This window comes from Meriones unguiculatus, chromosome 7 (genome assembly GCF_030254825.1).
Source record: "Meriones unguiculatus strain TT.TT164.6M chromosome 7, Bangor_MerUng_6.1, whole genome shotgun sequence".
Classification (NCBI taxonomy): Eukaryota; Metazoa; Chordata; class Mammalia; order Rodentia; family Muridae; genus Meriones; species Meriones unguiculatus.
The window spans coordinates 6,982,666-7,000,731 of record NC_083355.1 but is presented as its reverse complement, the minus strand read 5'-3'; the positions used below and the strand labels follow the sequence as shown (position 1 = coordinate 7,000,731).

The window sequence follows — 18,066 nt, the reverse complement described above, 5'->3', positions numbered from 1 at the left end:
CTCTCCATCACCCCATTCCCATTCCACTGCCCACTGTCCACAGAACAGAACACAGGCATGACAACGGTGTAGAACGTGCTATACAAAAAATATAATTAGCCTGAGGGAAGGGTTTGGGATACAATGGTGGGGGTCACAGCATCCGGCCCACCCCAGCGCAGGGAGAACCAGGCCGGGCTGAGACAGTAAACAGTCAGAGGAGGTGAGACACAGCAGTACCTGGGGCCCTGAGAAAGACGAGTCGGCACTTGGAGGTGGCCCCAAGCCTGGGCCCAGAAAACAAGAAGGCTGGGGGTAGACTCAGGGTCCTGCTGGGAAAGAAGCCACCTCCTCCACACTCAGAACTGGGTATGCATGGAAACAGCACCTCCAGACAGAAGACAGAGGTCTCTGGGGGGTCTTCCCTCCACCCAGTCAAGGGAACTCAAGGAGCTAGAGGCATTCTCCCTGCTCTCCAAGCTGGAGTCTGGGAATGGGCTCACTGCTGACAGGAGGGGCATATCTGTGGAAGGGTGGATGTGAACCTTGTATGCACGTGGCTTCTAAGGGACCTAACCACACCCATAACCTTGGTGTAGTGGAAGAGCTGTGAGGACACATTCTGGGGACCTCTGGGCTAGCCTTTGCTCCGGTTTTCACCTCTGTACCATCATAGGACTGGACACACAGTGAGTTCTCATTTCCTCATGATCCATGCACAATCAAGGGCAGCCATGACCCCTCCAGACCCTAAGGGAATCCTCTGACCAGAAAGAGGAAGGGAGAGAGAGGAGGAGGAAGAGGAGGAGAGGAGAGGAGAGGAGAGGAGAGGAGAGGAGAGGAGAGGAGAGGAGAGGAGAGGAGCGGAGAGGAGAGGAGAGGAGAAGAGAAGAGAGGAGAGCTCCTTGGAGCCTGGGTACAATAGGGACCTCATGTTCTTTACAGCCTCCCAGAACTTTTCCACACTGGGCCTGACAGGCCCTTGCCTGTCTAAGCCTGAGAGACTCTGAGGCAGTTAGCAGATGCCATTCTGCAGCCAACTGTGACTTCTAGGCCTTGAGTGGGGATGAGGGCATCATACTGATAAATCTTGCATCTAAGCCTCCTGGACCTCTGGAGACCCTGGTGAGACCAGGCTGCACAGTGGAGTTGGGTGAAGCTAAAGGAGACAGTCTGGGCCCCTGGAATGACTTGGAAAGAGGACTAGTCACGCCAGCCTGGCTTTCCAGCTGTGGCCATGGCCAGCGGGTAAAAGAGAGGGGGCTGGCCTTTCATGTGAGGGGATGCGCTGGGAGTGAAAGATGGGGCATTTGGCTGAAGAGTCTGGCTGGGGAACCCCCTTGGGTATGTGAGGGGGGTTATCCAAACTCTTCTAGTACAGTAAGCAGGAAGCAATGTTTCCAGCCTGAGGATAAAAGGGCTATGACACACACTCACACACGCACACACGCACATGAATCCAAGAATGCTGGAGAGGATGGGCGGGGCAGGTGAGGTACTGCAAGGTCAGCCCCCCCCCCACTCTATTTCTAACTCAGCTGTGACGTCATCTGGTCTCCAGTTCGTGATCTCCTTCCGGGGCTGACCTTTCACCAGTCCTCTTGCAATGTGGGCTTTTCAGTGAAGGTGGCTCAGGGGCTCCAGCACGCCTCAGAAGCGATGCTCTGGGATGCTGTGCTCCGCCGGGTGCCTCTGCTTCAGGGTGTGGACAGGGTTTTGAGGGGAAGGACCCATGTGCCCCTTGCCCCTGGAGAAGGGGCTGCAGGGGTGGCAACTGTGAGGACCTCTCGGCCCCACCATGGGTTGTGGCAACTTGCAATTCATTTGGTCTGAGGAGAGGAGCCCTTTCATCTGTGGAGAAAGAGACACACAGAACCCGGGCTTAGAAGACAGCCTTCCAAGACTTCATTTCCTTCCAAGACCAGTCACTCCGATGGCTTAGCCACCCCTCTCTTCCACAGGAATGGGGGATGCTGACTCCCCTATCCCCTGAATCAGGAGCCACACTGCCTTCCCACGGCCACCCCGACCCGAAGCACTTGGAGTAAAGGCCTTAGACACCAAATGGAAGGGCAGCAGGCTTGCAGGATGCTAAAGTGGACAAGAGAAGCAGGGCACTGTTCAGGCAGCTATGGTTGCTTTTCTATGAATACAACTGTGCGCCCAAGGCTGCTGTCGGACCTGTTGGGCGCAGAGACGGCGGGTGACACACATCTGCCCTGAGAATGTGGGCAAATGAGACGGATGCTGCTGCCATGCTCTCCTTCCCAGGGCAGCTGGCTTCTCCCCAGGCTCTAGAGCCAACCCGATCAACCCAAGATCAGGTCATCTTGGCACGGAGCAGCGGGAAGGCATGGGTTGTGCACCATCTAATCCCTGACCCTCCACTTGCTCACTTGCTCACTGGGAATGGAACTCAGGATTCAACCAAAGCGCTTGCTCAAGAGCGCTGAAGAGTGGCAGGACTCAACCCACCCCCCCAGCTTTGAGGTTGGTAGTGTCTCAGTAGGTAGAGAGTGCTCCCCAGCACGCACGAAGCCCTGGGTTCAGACCCCAGCACTTGGAAGAGGGGGTAAGAGGGTCAGATATTCAAGGTCAGTCTCAGCTACACAAGTTCAAGGCCACGTTGGGCTACAGAAGACCCCGTTTATAAGGCTTTTAAAATCCTAGGCTTGATTACTATAAATGTATCCCATCCATACTAAAATGTTCGTTTTTCCTCATTTGGGTTACCCCAGAACCGAGTGTCAACTGTGATAAGAAAGCGTCCAATTATTAAAAAAATTGGCAGGTTCCTCCCCCCGCCCCCCAGACTGGTGATAAATACAACAACGGGGCCTCCTGTAGCTGGTTACAGCTTGATTTTTATGCAATATGATGTTAAGCCGCCTCCCATTCCTGGAAAGGTCGAGCCCGCCCTCCTCCAGACTGACACTCACAGCTCTGTGTCCTCCAGGGCCAGGGGTCGCTCCAGCGCCTGCCTGCGCCTCCTCACGGCCCCCAGGATCTTCTTCCGCGGCCCCAGGGGCACGCTGATACTGCGGAGGTCGAGGTCCGAGCACAGCATCAGCGCCTCCAGGTCAATCTTCTCCTGCCGCAGGAGGGAGGCAAAGTCCTCCATGTGTAGCGAGGCCAGGAAGGTCTCCAGGGGGCTGGTCTCAGGCTCCAGGTCCTCATCCAAGCCCAGGTCCAGTTCGTCCCAGGGCAACTCTTCCCCGCAGCTGCGCTCCTGCAAGCTGTTGGCACTGCCCAGGCTGTCGTCGTCCAGGCTAGGGGAACTCTGCAGCCGACCCCGCGGCGGGCCAGCCCCATCCAAGCCCGCGTCGTCTCGGCCCAGCCCGTGCAGCCCGCTGCTCAGATAGTTCCTTCGAAACACCATTGTCCCCAGGCCGGGGCGGGTAAACAGGGAGTCGTGGCCTGAGTCGGTGCTGACCTCCGAGTGGGCAGGCTCGGCAGCCAGCGTGGCACGGGAGATGCTGTCCTCGTCCGAGAGGAACATGTCCCTGAGAGGGGCACGGCCCCACTCCTTGGGGTTGGCGTAGGTGCCCTGGCGCACGAACATCACGTCACTACCCAGCTGCAGGCCGGAGAGCGAGCGCACGCTTTTGCGTCCGTCCTCGGAGACCTTGAAGGTGCCCTCGCCGCCCTGCTTGCGCCTCTCCAGCTTCTTCTGGATCTTGGCTTTGCCCTTGGCCGTGCCGTGCAGCGTAGCCTGAGAGTAGGGCAGCTGGTTGGCCAGCGTCAGGTGCTGCAGCCGGCGGCTCAGGGTGCTGGACGTGAGGCTGGAGAAGCTGAGCGTGTCGGAGCGCTCGGCCAGCTCGCGCCGGTAGCGCCGCTCCATGCGCTCGTGGTGCTTGCGCTGCATCTTGGCGCACTCGCGGATGCGCCGCTCCGCCTCGCGGAAGGCCTTGTCCTTCAGCTTGCCCACCAGCTTGGGGTTGAGGCTGCTCTGCTTGGCCGCGATGGAGTCCAGATAGCGCACACACTCCATGTGGCCCTTCATGGCAGCCATGTCCAGAGGCGTGTGGTAGTCATTGTCCAGGCACCAGATGTTGGCCCCGAATGACACGAGGAAGGACAGGCAGTGCAGGTGGCCATTGGAAGCTGCCAGATGCAAGGGCGTGTTTCCCCAGATGTCACACTTATCCGGGTCGCCCCTGGAGAGATAGCGTGGAGAGAAAGGATGAGTCCTTTCAGCAAGCCAGACCGTGAGCTCTGATTGGAGGTGTAAGGAATCTGGGGACGGGATTGGAGGGTAGGGGTGGAGATGGGGGAGTGGGAGGGTACCCGGAAAAATGAAGGAAAGACCATAGACTTGTGAGCTCCCCGGGCCTGCGACACAGCATCGCCTATAGCAGAGGTCCTCAACCCATGGGTCACAACTCACAGGGTCATAGATCAGATATCCTGTGTGCCAGATTTCACATTACGATTCATAACAGTGACAAAATTACAGTTATGAAGTAGCAACGGGACAGTTTTATGGCTGGGCGTCACCACAACATGAGTGACCGTGTTGGGAAGCTAGAAAACCACTGCCCGAAGTAAAACACCATGGGGCTGAGACCTAGACAGCAGAAAACCAGCCGGCCTAAATCGACAGACCGTCAGGATGAAGCAGAGGGCTTGGGGGCGCATGGCCCAACCCACGAAGGGGCGGGGCTACCTAGGAGGCGGGGCGGGGCGGGCCTTCCCCTAGAGAACGGAGGGCTGGGAATCTCAGGGGATAAATATTTGATGCGCTGAGAGAAAACAGTGAATTATTCATGGGCCCTGTGGGGAGCTGGCCCAGAGAGGCGGTGGGCCAGGCCTGAGTCTGGGTCTCTAGACAGGTGCGGTGGTTTGTGAAGCCACATGCTATGAGGTGACTGTGTAAGAGGACTAGAGGGTGGTGGGCGCTGGGCTTAAGCCTGGAAGGGTGTGAGAGGGTGCCTGCTCGCATGCAATGGGCACCGCCATGTCTACAGGGAGCGGGGCCAGGCCTGGCAACGCCAGTGTTAGAGCAGGTGTCGGGTCTTGGCCTGGGCCAGGAGGGGACTGTGAGGACAGCCAGAACTGAAAAGGAAGAGAGCGCGACCTGGCCGGCGGCGCGACCTGGCCGAGCTGTTCTCCCTTGTTCAGGTTGCCCTATGAAGCCGGGTAGCATCGCCCCTCCCGCAGCCATCTCTAACCCTCCACATCTGACTCCAGCCCATAGCCCGGGTCCTGCTAGGAATCTTGCTTCTCTCTCTGGGTCTATCACGGGGTCCTGCCCCACACTAATGAGGCCACAAGGCCAGCTCAGGTCTAGGGGAAGAATCACTCCCTTGTCTCAGCACCTCCCGCACACCCCTGCTCAGCTTTCCCATCTGATTGCTGCGTCCTATAGGATACTGTGGGGAAGGGTAGCTTAGCAACAGACCCTCTCTCACGAGCACAAATCCTTGCCTCTGTAGACTCCTGCATGGGATTCCCATGAGTCTCTCTGATGGATAGGATGTATTACTGCTGTATGCCCTCCTAGAGAATCTTGGCCTCCAAATGCCTCAGCTGTCTAATCCCACACTGTCCCTACCAGCTGCTAAACCCAAAGAGCAGTCACAGAGGGAGAGGGAAACATTTCCCCCACATCTTCAGGCACTCCAAATACCAGGGTCAGCACGGTTCCTGCCCGTGCCCTTGACCCCTAGAGCCTGAGATATTCACATGAACCCTCTTGGAGCATCCTTGTCCTGTGAGGCCACACCAGAGCCGGGGCCAGCCAGCCATACCAAACTGTTGATGGGTAGGTTATTGGCAGTTATGTGATTCAGCCCACCTCCCCCAACCCACTTCAGTGACCCTGGGTCCTACATGGACTCCTCCTCCAAACCCCTGGACTCTGCGCCCACCCTCCGTCCCAGGACAACTCCAGAGGGAGGAGGGCAGCCACCCTTCCTGCACACCATGGCTTCACACTACTGAGTCCTGCAACGGGGGAGGGGCACAGAGAGTTAATCACAGGCTGAACCAGTGACATTTGGTAGTGTGGATGGTGACCATAAATCCTAGGAGTGGAGTGGTGGGAAGGCATGGGTCAGCATGAGACCCAGCCTGTGGGAGCCATTGGTGCTATAGCGACAGATAGCCTTTGGCTCCTAGGTTGGGGAGCAAAAGTCTCTCCTTCACTCTTGCTCCCCGGCACCCCTAACTCAAAAATGTCTTTGATTTTTTTAATCACTCCGCAGGCCCCATCCCATAACCATGGACACCCCCCAAATCGCAGTTCCTCTCCTCTAAGCCCTACGTTAAGTCTGCAGGTGTGACGGGCGCGGCTACTGTCCCTTCCACGTGTGTCTCTAAAAGTATGGCAGGCTGCACAGCCCCACCCTTAGGGGCTGTCCATAGGGGAAGAGGGCAGCTCAGGAGAGAGAGTAAGCGATGCCATGAGGTCTGGGACCTCTTCCCTGCTGGCTGGGCAGAGGGCATACTCACCCGCGGCTCACAATGAGGCGCAGCGACTCCAGGTTGCCATGGTAGGCAGCCCAGAGGGTGGGAGTCATGCCATCCTCGTCGGGGGCATTCAGCTCCTTCCGGGTGGCCTCCTTGAGGAGCTCCAAGTAGCCATCCCTGGCGGCGCGGTGATACTGGTCATTCATGGCCATGGCGCCAAAGGGCACGGAGAAGTGTCCCCCGACGGGGAGGGCAAGCCAGGTTAGGACTGAGACATGGGCTTGAGGGAAGGGGCTGGGCAGGGGCCTGGGCCGCCAGCCCCTGCGGCTGCAGCTGGTGAATGCAGAGCGCCAGGGCCACGACAGACTACTGGGACATCTGAGCCGCACACCCGGGAGGGAGGGGGGAATCCATCGCTGTCCCGGGAGCCGCCCAGGAGCTTCCCCTGGGTCCTAAACGCCACGCTTTTCAGCACACAGGCGCGACTCAAGTGAAGTCCAGCTCTCTCGTGCCAAAAGCGTCCGCTCTGGCGTTGCAGCCTTCGAGGCCCAGCATGGGAACATTTACTATGTCCCCGGCAGAGCTCCGAGCCCTGGACTCCCTGGTTTCTTCACCGGTCAAAAGGAAGAGGCCAAGGGTTGGAGAACGGTGTCTGGGGGTGGGATTAAGAGGCCGTTCTGGTCCGGAGGACAGTGAGCCTAGAGGCGCCAGGGGACCCGCTGCAAGCCTGGCCTAGAGCGGAGCGCAGCGGTCCGTGCAGAGCGAGCCTACTCGCGTGGGGTCGGACGACAGCTCTCCAGCAGGGGGCGCCAGACGACTGCAGGCCTGCTTGCGGGCGACGGCGTGGGAACCAGACTTTGCAGCATCCAACAAGCATCTCCGGGCAGCAGTAGTAGAGATACAGGAAGACCGAACTTGGATCACTCTGAGGGCAGGTGGGGAGAGGGAGGGAACTGTTGTCCCGATCTCGGGGCAGCAAGCAAGATCCAAAATAGAGGCGGCTCCTGAGCTGCGGCGGTGTCGAGGTGCAAGCAGGCACGGGGGGGTGGGGGTCAGCCCTGCGGGCTTTGATCTCTGAGCACCAGGTTGCGGCGGACGCTGGGGGCGGAGGACCCTCTGGGTACCGCTGTATGGGGCCGCGCCCGAGAACCCTGGTCCGGGCCAGAGAGACAGGGTGAGGGGACTCTTAACAGGTAAATATAAATCTCACCTTATCTGGCTTCCCCAAATTCAGCTCGGAGAAAAGATGGATCATGTGAGTGGGACTGAGAGGTTTATGGAGCCGGGCTCTGGTGGCTGTAAATCACTCTGCCCTCTCCGGTATAAAGCACCGGTCCAGCCCGGCGTGGGAGAGAGGAGACGCTCGCTGCCCCTTGACCCCTGACTTGGTGTCGGCTCCCGGTGCAGCCAGGTGCGTGCCCTGGCCAGGGGACTGTCAGATTTGGGGAGTGGGACCTGTAGGGGGTCCGGGCAGTGGTTCTTCTTTCTGTGCTGTATTTCCGGTCCATGTGGGAGAGAGAAGTGCAGCCTTCAGTTTTTCTCCTGTTCCCCAGCGCTTGGCCCAGCACCCTTGGTCCCCACATGCCGGGCTTCCCAAACCCAGGGGTCATGTGGAAGGAAAGGAGAGTCCCCGGGTTGACTTGGAATCCTACCCTTCCCCCTCCCCCGCCCGCCCCGCCGACCTCGCCGTGATCCCTTCCACCTCCTCCAGTCGCCCCTACCATGTCGGAAGAACTGGTCCCGCACCCCAAGGAGAGCCTGCCGGGGCCTCGGGCCAGCCCCCGCGAGGTGTGGAAAAAGGGCGGCCGCCTGCTGTCCGTGCTGCTGGCTGTCAACGTGCTGCTGCTGGCCTGCACGCTCATCAGCGGCGGCGCCTTCAACAAGGTGGCTGTGTACGACACGGACGTGTTCGCGCTGCTCACCACCATGATGCTGCTGGCCGCGCTGTGGATTGCCTTCCACCTGCTCCGCACCGCGCGCCGTCAGGACGCAGTGCCCTACCGGGATGCGCATGCTGGCCCCATCTGGCTCCGAGGTGCCCTGGGAGGTGGGGACAGCAGTGGGGCGGGCAGGGTGCGGGGCAGCAGTCCGGGGCTCGTGGAGGGCCCGCCGCGTGCGGCTTTGGGTAGACAGGTGTGAAGTCCCCTGGAAGAGCTGTGTGGTGGCGAGTATGTGAGAGCTCATTGCGGTGGGATGCAGTGAGGGGGCGGAGGCGGGGAAAGGGGTCCAAGGGGATATTGGAGGTGGAGGGAGCCTCGTCGGCGGCGAGATGTTCATAGAGAGATTTGACTGTGAGCAAAAAGCAGAATAGCAGCTGACAAGTTCTCTCTAGAGGCCTCGCCCTTACCTGCGCAGTGGAGGGGACACGTTGGATGTCCATCCCTCTTTCCGGTCAATCCCGCATTCATTTTCCACCCACCCATTCATCTTTCAGCCCTTCCGTTTGCCCATTCACCTATCCATCATCCATTTATCTGTCTCCCACCCTCTTCATTCATTCACCCATTCATCCATCCACTCAGTAATCTCTCCGTCCATCCATTTGTCCATTAATCTACTCACTCACCCTCCCCACCTCTCCACTCATCCACCCACCTGCTCACTTAGGCACCCAACCTCCGATCCACCATTCGTCCATCTTTCAGACACACAGTTGCCCATCCATGCATTCATCCGATTCTCTCGTCCTCCCAACCTCTCCATCCATCCATTCCTCTATCCAATTACCCACCTACTCCCTAGTCTCACCCTCCCAGCCCCTCACCTTCAGAACCTGCCCTCCCTACAAGCCCTGCCTCCTGCCTATCTGATACACCGCCCCCGCTGGCCCCAATTCCCAGGCGGGCTTGTGCTGTTTGGGATCTGCACCCTTGTCATGGATGTCTTCAAGACTGGTTACTACTCCAGCTTCTTTGAGTGCCAGTCGGCCATCAAGATCCTGCACCCCATCATCCAAGCTGTGTTTGTCATTGTCCAGGTGGGTAGAAGGAATGTCCCCAAGTGGAGGAAAGCCCGATGCTTAGCAAGAGGTTCGGAGAGCTGAGCTCCACACATACCCCCCCCCTCAGCAGTTCAGTAAATGGAATTGGACTGTGGCGGAGATCATATGAGCCCATAAACAAGGAAACACTGACTCATGACGCAGCAGCTAAATGCGAGCTTCTACTTAGGGGGGCCACAATTTTATTTCAGCCTAAGTGGTGCCAGTAATTAACACCGGAGAGGTGCAAGTTGTGACAGCCGGTCCTGTCTGATAGAACCTTGGGTGTCCATGGAGGGCATCAGCCTCTGCCTACCGTCAGGCTGTGGCTTGTTTGAGCTCAGCCACAGCTCTGTGATATTTGTTTAGGAGGCAGGGCATCCCGTAACTTACAGTTTTTCAGACAAGTTCAAATCAATTTCTTTTCTTTTCTTTTGTCCTTTTGTGACTCACTTCATTCAGGCCAGACTGGCCTTGAACTCCTGCTTTCACCTCCCAAGTGTGGGAGATTTTGGGAGCGAGCCACACCTGGCTCTCAGGTTTTTTGTTTTCATGTGTTGTATGAAGACCATTTTGAAAGGGCTGACTAAGCCGAGGCAGGACTGCTCTGCATGGGACCAGAAGAGAAGCTCACGCTCTAGCGTAAGCAAGATGGCCACAGGGATGACGCTGTGCCTCGAAGCACTCCCCTGCCACCGAGAGGTCCACAGTGCCACACATGTGCGGCTGTGGCACTTAATGTAACTTTAGTCTTTTACATTTCATAAGTTTGAAGAGTGCTCAGGGAAAATGAAAACACCTCCACAGCATGGCAGGGAGTCAGATGGGGGAGAGGCCTTTCCTATCCACAAAGGAAGAAGATAGCAGAGATGTGGAAAAAGCATGCAGAGGTGTGGACAGGACAATCTGGATTTCAAAGTTCCAGGCCAGCCTAGTCTACATATGGAGTCCCAGGTCCACCAGGGCTGCCTAGAAAAACCCTGTCTCAGCAACAACAAAATCCTCAAAGACTTTTTTTTTTTTTTTTTTTTTTTTTTTTGTACCTTGAGACCTTGAGCAGGATCTAGTCGGAGGCTGACCGTGCTTCCAAAAATACTTCACTTGCCCCCTCTGTCACTCCAGGCCCCCCAAAATCTCATCAAGATGAAAATGCCTTACAGGTGACATTTTCCCAACCTTTAAGGAACAGAGAGAAAGCCGCTGTTTTTTTTTTTAACAAGTTGCAATCAAAAGAGAAATTATTCATTCTTCTTTGTAAAGCTAACATAAACCTGATCCATTAGTACAAAGATTCTTGGGGTAGAGAAAATGTCATACCGGGTGTAGGTGGGCACTGGGCTCTAGAGATTAGCCCACACACACGGAACTGAGACTGCTCCTCTCTCCATGCAGACTTACTTCCTCTGGGTCTCTGCTAAAGACTGTATCCACGCCCATCTGGACCTGACCCGGTGAGAACACAGCTCAGCGTCTCTGGGCCAAGGGCTCACCTGGCAGGAAAGAGGGCTTGTCATCCTGGGTGTGGCTCTTCTTTTTAAGTCCCGGGTGGGGTCTCACTCACCCCTTCCTCTTTGTCATCTTATCTTTCACTGACTGGATTGTGCCCTTTCCCCTCCTGGGGCCTGAGCCTCAGGACACCCACCGGCCCTCTCTTAGCTGACATCCCATCAGGCTGAATCTTGCTTCCAAGTTCAACTCCTCTGTTCATATGGGCCCATCTGCCTTCCCACTCCACAACCCCCCTCTCGCAGGAGGGATCCCAACCCTGCCTTGCTTTGCCAGGGACCCATAATGAGTCTGAGACTCATGAGCCTTTTATTCTCCTCGTCCATCACTCTGAAACAGGTGTGGGCTCATGTTCACCCTCGCCACCAACCTAGCCATCTGGATGGCAGCAGTAGTGGATGAGTCCGTGCACCAGGCCCACTCCTACAGTGGTTCCCATGGCAACACCAGCCACACCCGCCTCGCCCCTGACCGTAAGTTCCCTGTTAGCACTGGCCCTGTGGCTGCCAGGCACTGGACAGTTGCTTTGCATATTCCTAGTTAGTCAACCGTGCCTTTGCCAGGGCATGGTGGTAAAGGCGGAAGCCGGGGGCCTCCTCCCACTCCAGGCACTCCCTCAGAAGTGTGGGTAGAGGCAACAAGGAACAAGAGCGTATAGTGTCTCCTCATCCTCGGGGTACAGTCTTGGCCATGCTGTCCAGGTCTCCATCCAACCATGAAGAAGCCTAGGCTTCCAGAGGAATGGGCAAGAGTGATGAAGTTGAGGAAAGGGAGGAGAGGCAGAGTGGTTTAGCCTTTCCAGCTGGGAAGGAGAGGCAAGAAATCACCACAGTGTGATGACATCACTTGGACATCTGACTGCCCTGCACAGTGCAAAGTGCCTCAAATGTCCTATTTAACAACTTCCCTTTGAAGATGAATACCATCTCCATCTCATAAAAGCAGAGAGGTTAAGTAGTTGGCCAAGGTCAAGGAGCCTGAAATTGAAGTGTTCAAATGCGACTTTGCTTTCAGCCAGTGAAATACCCTAAGAAAGAACATCCTTCACAGTCCACTTCTCCTCTCTCCAGGACCAAACTAGATAATTAAGACACCTGCATATACTCGGAACCCCTACTGTCACAAAGAAGGATTCAGAAATTGGAAGCACGGCCCTGGCCTGCAAGGAGACCCCAGCACAGAAAAGCTGATAAGGGGCTATGTGGTGTGGACAGGGCGTCCTGATGGGGGAGAGCACAGCCCTAGGCAGAGCATGACCTTAACAGATGAAACTAGAGTAGGAGAGGCTGAGCGTTGGGAGCCGGACGTTTCTCCTTGGCTCACCCACTGCAGCTCTCAGACCTCACTGGGCCTCAGCTTCTTCATCCGTAGACCCAGCTGGGATAGTTCGTGAGCCAAAGGAGCCATTTTCAGAGGCCCAGGTGTCTGAGACAGCAAGTTCTGAATCCCCCCTGGTGTGGCACAAACTGAAGTGATGGGAATGGTGGTGGAGGCCTGGACCACAGCAGCCGGAGCTCTGGGCTGTCAAGTGTGGGAGAGCCGGAGAAAGCTGACCTTGACCTAGGGAGAGTGTGTCCTTCTGTGCGGGCCAGAGCCTGCCCATCTCAGGGAACAAAGGGTCATCGTGGGTAGAGGAATGGAGGTGGGCAGATTTGTAGTTCTTGTAGTGACCTTTGTGGTGAGTATGTGTGTGTTCCTGGTGTGTGTGTGTGTGTGTGTGTGTGTGTGTGTGTGTGTGTACAGAGATTGGAAGACAAAGTTCAGGCGTCGGTCACTTAAGTCACCAGGCTTGGTGACAAACACCTTTACCCGCTGAGCCACCAGGCTTCACCTTACTTTTTGCGGTCACTTAAGTCACCAGGCTTGGTGACAAACACCTTTACCCGCTGAGCCACCAGGCTTCACCTTACTTTTTGAGACAAGTTATCTCACTAAACCTGGACCTCACAGCCTCAGCTAGACTGGCCGGCAAGCCCCAGGGATCCCCTGCCTCTGCTTCCCCAGCACCGGAACCACGTCACCCCCCAAGCTCCTTCTGCGGTGCTATGGAGTCAGACCTAGGTTCTCGTGCCTGCAGGAGACAAGCACTTCCAGAACCACGGCTCCCCCCAGCCGCAGATGTTTATTCTTTTATTCTTTTATTTTTAGCGCCGATTTGTCTTGAAGTGTAACACAATCAGTAGTTATGGAATGACGGGAGATGCCAGACACCAGGAAGGCCCCCGGCCTCACTTGGCACAGACTAGAGGGGAGGCTAGAGCCCAGCCCTGTGTCCCTCTCTCCACAGCAGCGCCTTCGAGTGGCAGCGCCGGAGGAGACCCGTGCCCCTGCAGCACAGCAGTCTGCCAGATCTTCCAGCAAGGCTACTTCTACCTGTATCCCTTCAACATCGAATACAGCCTCTTTGCGTCTACCATGCTCTACGTCATGTGGAAGAATGTGGGCAGGCTGCTTGCCTCCACCCACGGCCACGGCCACTCCCCATCCAGGGTCAGCCTCTTCCGGGAGACCTTCTTCGCCGGCCCAGTCCTGGGCCTGCTGCTCTTCGTCATAGGCCTGGCCGTCTTCATCCTCTATGAGGTCCAGGTGAGCGGAGAGAGAGGCCACACGCAGCAGGCTCTAGTCACCTACTACAGCTTCAATATCGTCTGTCTCGGGCTCATGACCTTGGTCAGCCTGAGTGGCTCGGTCATCTATCGCTTTGACCGTCGGGCCATGGACCACCATAAGAACCCAACACGGACCCTGGATGTCGCCCTGCTGATGGGCGCTGCGCTGGGCCAGTATGCCATCTCCTACTACTCTATCGTGGCTGTGGTGGTCGGCTCACCCCGGGACCTGCTGGGGGCACTCAACCTGTCCCATGCTCTGCTCATGATAGCCCAGCACACCTTCCAGAACGTGTTCATTATTGAGAGCCTCCATCGGGGACCACCGGGGGCCGAGCCTCATGAAATGCCTCCCAAGGAGCCCTGCCAAGGTATCACCTTCGCCAACCTGGACGCCGTCCACACCCTGCCCTCCTGCCCACCCACCCCCAGGCTGGTCAGCCCCAACCCAGAAAGTCCTCAGGAAGCAGTGGCCATCATCTCAGGGCCCACGTGCCACTGGCGACGGCGGTGCCTGAAAGACATCTCTCTGTTCCTCCTCCTCTGCAATGTCATCGTGAGTAGCAGAGGCCTGTGGGGGTGAGCGGGGTGGGGTTGCCCCTAGGCCGGGGGAGAACTGATGATCCCTTAACCTTCTCTGTGTTGCCCCAGGCTCATTCTAGAATCTTATGCAGGAGCAGGTTCAGAGAGGGACGACTGCAGCCATCAGGCAAACAGCATTTCAGGGCCCTCTAGCATGTAGGCAGCTGACGGAGGGGTCCCAGGGAAGGCTGGCATGGGGGCTGGGTGGAAACGAGAGGGAGCTGAGAGCTGATGTGGGGGGTGACGGCCCTCACCCCCGGGTGGGAGGTGTGACTGCTCCCAGGAGCTTGTGACCTGCTTGCTTCTCAGAATAAGTGGGGCGGCTTCAGGAAGTCGCAGAGATGGGCGTAAGTGCGAGCAGTCTGTTGGCAGGATGCAGTGGAGGGCAGGCTTGCAGCAGCTGCCCCCTCCCGGGTGGCTTGGTGACTTGGCAAAGTCAACTATAGAGAGTGGGAGACTTCATCCTTCTCTGGAAGGAAACACCCCGTGCAGAAGCCCTCATAATAAGAGGACACCCCCAAAGGGAAACAGTCCTAGCATAGCCAGACATAGCCATGACCCAGTGTAGACATGACCCCCAACGCAGAAGTATCTGAGACAGAAATGTGCGTCCATGGGGATCGCAGGCCCCATGTCCCAGGATTTGCCCAACCCTCAGATGGAAAATATTAGAAAAAAATCTAATCATATTGAATGCACGGGTTTCTTACTTGTCATTATCCCCTAAATAAAACAAAGTACCAACTATCCCCATTACGTTTGCCTATTGTGAACACAGCAATTTGAAGTATACAGGAAGTGTTGTGTAAGTTATTTTATGTTAGGGACTTGTGTGCTGGTTCCCTAAAATATCATTTCCAGGGTGAATTCTTTAACCCCCACCTACACCAAATGATAACTGTGCATCTTAAGCAGAAACAAAACAAACAAACAAAAAAAAACTGTAATGAAATCTGACTCCATAGAGAAACAGCTGTTTGACTATATCATACAGTAGAATATCCCTAATACAGAAACACCCTTAATGCAGGCATATTCTGAGGCTGAGAGTATGACATCCCATCCCCCATGCAGACTTCCAACAGTCAATTTGACTTTAAAGAAAAAAAAAAAAGTCAGTCATCAATCCCTAACCTCACCAGTAGAAGCAGTAAGGCTCGGAACTTCATTGTGTCTGGGGCCCACTTTGGTACATTGAGTCCTCTGCCCCTGGCCCCCACTTTCAGCCTGGCCTTTCTCTACCGAAAGGCTGTTCTTGCTCCAGGTATCTGAGTCTGAATCACTCATGCCAGCGTTCTCCCCATCTCTCATTTTCTAAAATAGAAACAGAGTCGGGGTAGGATATGCTATCCTCCGAGAATGGAGTTAGTTGACATAGGGGTTAGGCTAGCCTTGAATGTTTGGTCCTCTGCCCCATATCCCTTACCCCTAAGGTCTGAGTTCCTCTCTGGAGGTGAAGCGGGAGACTAGCCTTAGACTTCTCCCATGCATGGAAGGGATGGGGAAACACAGGAGTAGAGCTCAGGGGAAGGTTGGAGAGGGAGGCCCTAGGCTTGACTGCCTTTCTTCTACCACCAGCACCCACACTCACATCTCCCCACTTCCTCCTTCAGCTGTTAGCATCAGTTCCTTATGTCACCACTGAGACATCCATCTGCTAGGAGGGCAGGATAAGGGGGTGGGAGGAGAAGCTTCAGGTGGACACCTAGCCCGGAAGTGTGTCCAGTTAGACACACTTCTCCAGCTCCTCAGCCAGGCCCTGTCCACGATGCTGGAGGCCAGCCCTGGTGACACTCAGTCCCTGATGGCCATCCCAGCCAATTAGAAGGCTGGGATCCCTTTCTTTTCTGCTCAGCAAAGCCCACAGAAGTCACAAGCAGGCTCCTGATGCACACCTCTCCTCTCTCCCCACCCCCCACAGCTATGGATCATGCCTGCCTTTGGCGCCCGCCCTCACTTCAGCAATACCGTGGAGGTGGACTTTTATGGCTACTCCCTCTGGGCGGCCATTGTCAACATCTGCCTGCCTTTCGGCATCTTCTACCGAATGCATGCTGTGTCCAGCCTGCTGGAGGTCTATGTACTGTCCTGAAGCTCTGCACAGAGACAGGGCCCAGGAACACCAGTACCTGGCAGTGAGTCTGGCTGGCACTCACTCCCTGCCTGCCCCAGACTACAATTTCCACCAAAGTATATTTTTCCAGGATGAGTTTTTAAATCAAAATCAAGACATGCCTATTTGCTCCTGCATGATCCTGGAGCCTGGGGAAACTGAGGCAAGGAAGACTACTCCCTGCAGCATTCCCTAGGACCATGCGGGGTCTGGAAATACAGTCTCTGGCCCCATCTCTAATCCCAGCCATGTGGCCCATACATTGTCTGGACCGAAGAACCAATAAACCTACAAGCATCCCTTTGTCCCCTCTTCTTGTCGTAGCTACCTCATCTGTGGTGATCACAGGAAGTCAGTCAGACATCCACCTTTTCAGTGGGTGAGCTGAGTCCACACTGCAGACTTCCTAAACAGTGGTGACAGGGTGACAGGGAGGGAACCAGCGGAGTGCCCATGAGTGGGAGCATCTTTCTTACCGTGCAGGAAATTTAGGGAGGACTGATTTCATCTAATGCCCATGCTTTGTAAAGAAGGAACTGAGGCTCATAGATATAAGGAACCAGAGCCTTTCTGCCAACAACAATAATTTGTCAGCTGTGTGTATGTGCACACACATGCGTACATATGTGCAGGTCAACCTTAAGAACTCTCCACATTGCCCCCCCCTTTCAATGTGTGTGTGTGTGTGTGTGTGTGTGTGTGTGTGCACATGCATGAGGACATACAGAGGCCTGAGGTTGATGTCAGGAATCACCCCTGGTTCCACGTTCATCTTATTCCTTGAGGAAGGGTCCCTCAATCAAATTCAGAGCTCATTTCATATGGCTAATCTTGGTGGCCCGCTAACTCTGGGGATTCCTCATCTGCCTTCTCAGGCTAGAATAACAGGGAATAGGCCACAGCCATGGGGGGTTGCCATTTCCATGAGTTCTGTGGATCCGCACAAATGCTTTAGCCTGTGAGCCAGCACTGGCTTTGCCCGCACACACGTCATCAGATCCTGTGAGATAAGAGCTACAAACAGTTGTGAGCTGTCACGTGGGACCTCTGGACGTGCTCTTGACTGCTGAGCCATCTCTCCAGGCCTGATCATTTAAGACAGCTTTCTCACAAGGAGCTCACCGTAGCCACCGCGCTCCGGAGATCCTCCTGTCCTCTGCCCAAACCCCTATATTCTAAGTGTGCCCCCACACTCCAGCTCTTATGTGGTGCTGGAGAGCCAAGTCAGGTCCTCACTTGGTGACAACACTTTGTCACTGAGCTATCTCCCCGTCCTCAAACTTTTTTTTCTTTTTCTTTAATGAGCAGCAGAGGTTTTTGTTGCTGTTGCTGCTTGTATGCTTTGTTTTGTTTTGTTAAATTATACACAATTCTCAGAGTGGCTTTTCAGATTCGAGTACTGGCATATTGGGTGCCTCGGACAGAGGTCCTGGTGTTCTGGGAACGTTCACAGTCCCCTCTGCTTGCTGGTGTGAGATGTGCAATGGGCCAGTCATTGCTATCCTCTTGTGGGACTATGGGAGGTAATCTTCCACCTGTCTGAACCGAAACCCATTCACTCAGAGCAAAAGACATGTTTCCTTCAAATCATCTCAGGAACATGAGCACAGGTGGGAACACAGTATGGATACAAGCAGATGCTCCCGACCTAAAAGGAGTTGGGGTCCTCACCCCAGGGACCTCCCTCTATTTCCTCACCTTGGGGTCCCGAGGGCCCTGTCCAAAGCCACAAGACTTCTGCTCTGCCACAGCTGTGCATAGACATGGAGGAAGCAGGAGAGACAGCAAAAGCCAGAGGGTCAGGGCTGGTTTTGGGTTACGATGCCTTGTTGTTGTTTTTTTTTTTTTTTTGAGACAGGGTCTTGTGAAGTCCAGCTGGCCTCTAG

At 55.6% G+C, this 18,066-nt stretch overlaps 2 protein-coding genes across 3 annotated transcripts; one reads left to right on the top strand and one right to left on the bottom strand.

Annotated features, from left to right (window-relative positions):
* Nucleotides 1-69: 69 nt before the first annotated feature.
* Ush1g (USH1 protein network component sans) lies at nt 70-7,311 on the bottom strand. Of its 2 annotated transcripts, XM_021635335.2 has the most exons (3): nt 6,433-7,311; nt 2,919-4,136; nt 70-1,830 (listed from the first exon to the last, which is right to left on the bottom strand). In XM_021635335.2, exons 1-3 carry the CDS (start codon nt 6,600-6,602, stop codon nt 1,827-1,829), a joined length of 1,392 nt encoding a protein of 463 aa, XP_021491010.2. In that variant the 5' UTR covers nt 6,603-7,311; the 3' UTR covers nt 70-1,826. The 2 variants fall into 2 exon arrangements, with proteins under 2 accessions (XP_021491010.2, XP_021491017.2); XM_021635342.2 differs by lacking the exon at nt 70-1,830 and having other exon boundaries at nt 2,915-4,136.
* Otop2 (otopetrin 2) lies at nt 7,236-16,477 on the top strand. Its single transcript, XM_060386420.1, has 8 exons — nt 7,236-7,325; nt 7,625-7,801; nt 8,102-8,425; nt 9,231-9,367; nt 10,763-10,821; nt 11,216-11,349; nt 13,164-14,041; nt 15,989-16,477. The coding sequence occupies exons 3-8, from the start codon at nt 8,113-8,115 to the stop codon at nt 16,157-16,159; spliced, it is 1,692 nt and encodes a 563-aa protein (XP_060242403.1). The 5' UTR covers nt 7,236-7,325; nt 7,625-7,801; nt 8,102-8,112; the 3' UTR covers nt 16,160-16,477.
* Nucleotides 16,478-18,066: the final 1,589 nt, after the last annotated feature.